The sequence below is a fragment of the Anolis sagrei genome, chromosome 2, assembly GCF_037176765.1.
Source record: "Anolis sagrei isolate rAnoSag1 chromosome 2, rAnoSag1.mat, whole genome shotgun sequence".
NCBI lineage: Eukaryota > Metazoa > Chordata > Lepidosauria > Squamata > Dactyloidae > Anolis > Anolis sagrei.
This window is the reverse complement of record NC_090022.1, coordinates 79,608,650-79,614,649: the sequence shown is the minus strand read 5'-3', so window position 1 is coordinate 79,614,649 and position 6,000 is coordinate 79,608,650. Positions and strand designations below refer to the sequence as shown.

Genomic DNA, 6,000 nt, shown 5'->3' with positions numbered 1-6,000 from the left:
AGACCTATTGGTGTCCTTCAGAGCAATCATGTAAGTATCTCATAACACTTGCCCATATAGGTCACAGCTCTCTACTCCAACTATACTTTAGGTCTCTGGAGCTCCTTATGATTTCCTTTTATTAGATGTTGTGCATCAATGAACCTTCAAACATATCCATAAAAATCCCACATTCTAAACGTCCTATTCTCTGCATGTAGGTTATTCTTTGATATGATATTGAGCCAGCTATGCAAATCACTTATGCTGAAAGATGCATGGCAAAATGGCAATTGCCTTCTAAGTGGAAAATACAAAAATGGTTTCATTCAATTCATTCTAAACTGAGACCGCACCTGACACTTTTTGTGGCTTCACTTATTGAAACAGAAGTTGACCTATATGCTCGGTTGCTGCTGTTGCAATCTCAGATTTGGCTGCTACTGCTGCCTTATCAGAATCATGTGAAAAAAAAATACATGGCCAAGAAATGCACTCACAGACAGGAAGTAACTTTAATTAAATATTGTGAAAGTTGAAAAGTTTTTACAGCTTGAATTTCTGCAAAAAAATTATAACAATCTCTACAGTAGTTAGTTTTCTCTAACAATAGAACTGTACAGTGTTTGTGTCTATTCCAAAAGGTTCAGTTAAGAAGGTGAGCGATTTGTCGATTCAGAGATGACTTCCGTTTTAGACGCAGTCTGGTGCAATGGAGCAGAAGTAGGCATCCTTCACACAACCCAGCCGACACAAGGCTTCACTTTGTCAAGACTGAAACATGATCATTTTCCACTTAAAGCCATATTCTGTGAAGAGCAATATTTTTAAGAATCACATAAAAATCACAGGATCTATTTGGGGCAGGGAGATTTTTAAATATAAATTTACTTCTTTTATTTCTGGCACACTATAAATACTTGAGGATGGAAACAAATTCTACGTATTGTCAAAGGATCTTTGGACACTGGAGGAGAGGGCTGTACATGTAAATGAGTGTCTAAATAGGTGCAACTCTGTCTGAATGGGGTTCAGTGGAGGGAATTACTGGACAAAATATGGCTTTAAATTTGATTACATTGCAGTGCCGTTGCTTATTATGTGAATTAGAATAAATGCTTGGACTATAGAGAAGCAATACATTGATATGCTTAAGTTTTCCAGTTTCTTTACCTGTGAGCATGTTTGTTTTGTTTCATTGGGGAAAAACCTTCTGCATTATTCCATCTTCCTCTCCCCCCCCCCCTCCCCAACCCCAATCCCCTTCCCAAAAGATCACACAGTGACATCTGAGTGAAATCCATTGCAAAATTCATACAGGAAGCATGCACAGTTGCAGCATTGTTGCTTGTCTAGAAAAAAGTCACATTGTCTTAAGGTAACAAAACAGTTCTTTTGTGCTTTTCAAATTCCTTTTTTTCCGTTAGAATGTTAGTGATGATTGACAGTTCTGGTGCGCAGTACAATGTACAAGTGAAATGAATATGATTTGCATTGTTAAGGCATCCAATCTGCTGGTTTATATTTATGTGAAAGACGGAGAAATATACAAGCAGACAAGAAAGAAAGTATTTTCATTGATTTCTATGAAGTTTCTCCCCATATTTAATGCACAAAAAATGCGTCACTCCAAAGGGGAGAGATTCCATGCATATTAATAGAGTAAAACAGCATTAGATTTCTTTTATAAGCTTCAAAAGCAAAGGATACTTTTTTAAAAATCTACATAACTAAATGCTACAAGAATAATATGCTACTTTTTGCCATATATTGGGGGAAGGGGGGGAACCTTCTTAACTTACAAATAATACAAAAATAGACAATGGCTTTTGGATGAAAATAAAACAAAAATGGAAGCATGGTTTAAAACAATTACTTTTAAAATCCTATAAATGAATTGTATTAAAATCACATTTAAACAGCTAATACACTTGTGAATGACCAAACAAATTAGCACTTTTCACATAGCAAACATACACAATAAAATAAACTGGGATGCTGCAGGGAAAAAATGCAATGTACAAATTCCAAAGATAAATACATTATTTATATGGATATTTTACAAAATTCTTCTTTTTTAAAAAAAAAACAAAAGCTTTTTTCCTTTAATTTGTTTTGCAAGCATGTGCAATTGTAAAGGTAGTGAGCTTGTTTTGCAAAATATGCAGTAATACTTTGCTTGTGTGTGTCTGTGTGTGGTGCGTGAGACTGAAAAGCTCTCTTAAGACATTAAATTGTATAAATAGAACAATAACTTTGGCCAAAAAAAATCACAAAAAAATCTACAGTATTTATAACGACGTACAAAAAGCAACAGCAAATGGGTAAAAGAAGTATTGAGTATCGTGTCTTTTGAGGTGTGATGCCTCTTTGACTAAGAACACTTCCCCAAGTAATGAGAGCTACATTCCTGTAAGTAAAGGGTTATTTAGCAACCTTCACACAACTCTCTTCCTCTTCACCCTTCTCTAATATTTTATTTTGCTATCAAAAAATCCATGACTTTTTGCAAACTAAATGGTTGACTGAGACAAAAGTAACTGCAGCTTAAAACAGACAAGTCCTTTTGTGTGTTTGCTTGGTTGGGTGTGTGCTTTTGGGTCAAGCTTGGGGTTGACAGGGTGAATTCTGGCTCTGCTTCCTGACCCGAAATTGTGGGGTGGGGAAGACCCTGCAGATTTAAGAAAAATATCTCTGTTGCAAAAATGCCATAAAGTTCACTCTTGTGCCTTTATCTTCCTGCATCAAATCCCAAAGAGGTTGAAACAGCAGATAGGGAAATCCCTCATGTGGGATAGTCTTGGTATGAACTAAAAATAGAGAGCCATACTAATCTAATTCTGCAGTTTTCAGCACTGCATCCAGAGGCACTGGGCTTTCCAAGGGTATGCAGGTCCTTACTTACACTTTTGCTAATTTTCTGTTTTGCATTATTTACACAATCACCTAAGTACAATATTGTAAGAAAAGAGTGGAGGTGGATGGGAATGTCAAACAATTCTTGCTGCCTCTGACACACAATCCAAAAGAGTGATGTTTGTGTGTATCTGAGTACATCTATGCAGATACACATAAACACATATGTTTGCAGAGAATGTAAAACACCAGAAAAGCAGATTGTTGCTGGATCGGTAACACATATGAGCCAACCCTTAACTGGAACAGTCATGACTGTTCTCAGGAAAAGCAAAAACCCTCAACTGACACTTCTGCTTTTGTTCCATACAAAGAATTTTAAATGTTGCCAGTTCCTTTCCCTTTACTATGGCCTTGTTTAAAATTTTAAAAGCCTCAAAACAGATTTTAGTGATGGCATTCTTTCTTTCATTAGGATTAGTAAAAGACAAGTTGTGACCAAGTTAAACATAATTGGATTTGCTTCATGACATGAAGTAAATATCACTCCCAAGTACTTGGGATGGCCAGCTCAAATTAACACCTTGTGGACTCTGCATAAGCTTCATTAGTATTTTGGAATAACAAAACATTTCTGTTATTTTTTTTTGTTTAAAAACTGCAGTTATTATGTGATTCTTCCTTCCTTTTTTCCCTTTCTTTTTTTCTTTTTTAAAAAAGGCCTGAGTTAAAAGTTCCACTGTGGGACTTGTGTCAGACGTTGTTCTGGAGCAGAATCCAGCTTCTTCTGTTGATTCTTCAACGCATTTCTTTCACATGGGGGGAACTATCATGCCAGATATAGCTGTTAAGAGGATGGGGAAAAGGAGAGAGAGAGAGAGAGAGAGAGAGAGAACACTGTTAGAAAACGTTCATTTCAAACATGTGGTAACAATTGATAATTGGATCACACATTACATTGGCTCAATATTTGGGAAATGAAATACCTACAGCAACATACCTACTTCATAAAAACATGTTTCAGATGAACAAAGTGCCGGTTATTTTTTAAAGTGAGGATACATAGCAAAGCTAAAATACTAAGTGTATCTATAAGGACATATGTCCTATGTGAACAAGATAGAATGCTTTAACAATCCATAATTAGTATCTAGCCTTTGCATATCAGAAGTAACATTTCAATAAATGAGCATATTGTCATTGTTCAAGAAGTAAAATTTAATATTTTTCAAAAGTAGTATTTGATTTGTTACTCAGAAAAATGGCCCCCTTTCCCACACTGTATTTCATTTTTTTTTAAAAGACAGGAGTAGGATGGCTAGCTTGCCCACATATAAAACAAAAATGGTATGTCACTAAAAAGCAGCTAATGGAAGCATCCTGCAAAAAGAAACACATCAGTGCAACAAACACTGTGCTGACACAGAACTGCTACTGATTGTTCACAGTTGCAACTTTAGGAATTCCTCACCAAACATGTATCTCAAGCAACTGCTACCATCTTGATAAAAACAAAATCAAAGCAGTTGTCTATTTTTCTAGCACCTCTGTCTGACTGGAGGCAACAATGTGCTTACAGGAGGCCAGCTTGAACTGACAAGAAGGCTCAAGCCTTTTGACCATATAAGTCTTGTGGATAGCCACAAAATACCTGTGGCTGATCTGGATCAACCCAGGAAAGCTGCACCTCGAGTTAAAAATGGACACTGTTAATAAACTAAGATTTACTTCTCCACTTCTCTCACAATTAAACATGCCTCTGTCTGAAAATAAATTAAATTGCAGCCCTATTTCAACCTATTACACTGTGTTTGTTCTTTTGACAGGTCTGCCCTACAGTGGCTTATGCTTTGGAGTTACTGTTTTAAATATTGTAAAAGGAAAATAAGCCCCACCTTATCTCTAAGAAGTACTAAGTCAATAATTTTAAAATATTCTTCCAATTTATAATGCAACATAAAGCATGAAAACAGTTGCGGAAAGCAACAACTGTATGCCCTCCCAAAAAAGAAGGTCTTTATCCAACTTTCTGATGGTCAAAATGAATCAGTGAAATTGACTTTTTTGGATTATTGCCAGTGTCAAACCTTTCCTCCATATACATAGCTGAGTGTGATTGTAATCTAAGAAATATGGCCATTGCTACAATCTGAGCAAAAGTATTAATTTTGATAGATCTACTCTCTTTCAATTGTATAGAAACAGGCAGTTGCCTTATACTGAGCTGCCATAAATAGTTCATCTGGCCAAGTATTGTCAATTGTGACTGTCAGTATTTGCTTTCTATCACTCTTAGGAAGGATTCTCACTTGTAGAGTAACCTGTTTAACTTCCAAATTCAGACAAGATCAGGTGTATTCCAGATGATATGTGATATATAATTTCATTCAGTTATCAGATGTTCTAGTCTCAGTATCACATGTGCAAGCATGTGATTGATATTAATTTCAATTTGAATTTAGATTTGACTTAATTATGATTATTATGACATTCTAACTGATTAAACCATGGTTTGCCTGGAAGGAATATTGTCTGCAACCAGTAAACATAATGACTACTTAGTAAGTTTAAAATATAGCAGCTGCTGCTTTTGCCATAATCTATGTATAATGCTGGTAGAGGATGTAGTCATACTATGAGGCCAACTCAGGATTTGCTTAAATTGCTATTGCTGCACAAGAGTTTCACCAAAAGGAAGCAGATTGTCACTAGTAGTCACACTACAGCTTTAAGGAAAACATCACTTTCCCCTCAAAACGCAGTGTGTTGAAATAAACAAATAAGATTACACTCAACTTGAATTAAATTTTTGTTGTCCTCCAAATTTGCTCTACAGCAGATTGTGACACACACTAATCCATCTCAATGAATAATGTTTCAGTTTGAGGCTACTTGTTATCAAATTGGGTTCAGTGAGACTAAACTGACTCATACCAATTTTTTCCAAGGTCAACAATCTGTAGATCACATTATATCTGGAAGTGTCTGTAAAAATAATCTATAATTATTATTATTATTATTTATTTTGATCCCACCCCATCTCCCCAAAAAGACTTGGGGCGGCTCACAGCATGAGTAAATACAATACATAATTTCCAAAGGCAAAACCAAAAAGCAACCTATCACTAACAGTCAGTACAGCTGGGAGTCACACATGGTTCATGG

The 6,000-nt window shown here is 35.8% G+C and overlaps 1 protein-coding gene across 5 annotated transcripts in view; it reads right to left on the bottom strand.

The window, feature by feature from the left end:
• Positions 1–470: 470 nt before the first annotated feature.
• The window catches only part of EBF1 (EBF transcription factor 1), a 428,098-nt gene continuing 422,568 nt past the window's right edge, over positions 471–6,000 (bottom strand). For all 5 annotated transcript variants that reach the window (XM_060765565.2, XM_060765563.2, XM_060765560.2 and 2 more), the window contains one exon: positions 471–3,679. Coding sequence is in view for 1 of the 5 variants with exons in the window: in XM_060765563.2 (XP_060621546.1) it covers positions 3,648–3,679 (32 nt within the window). In the remaining 4 variants the exon portion in view is untranslated. The remainder of the gene's footprint in view (positions 3,680–6,000) is intronic.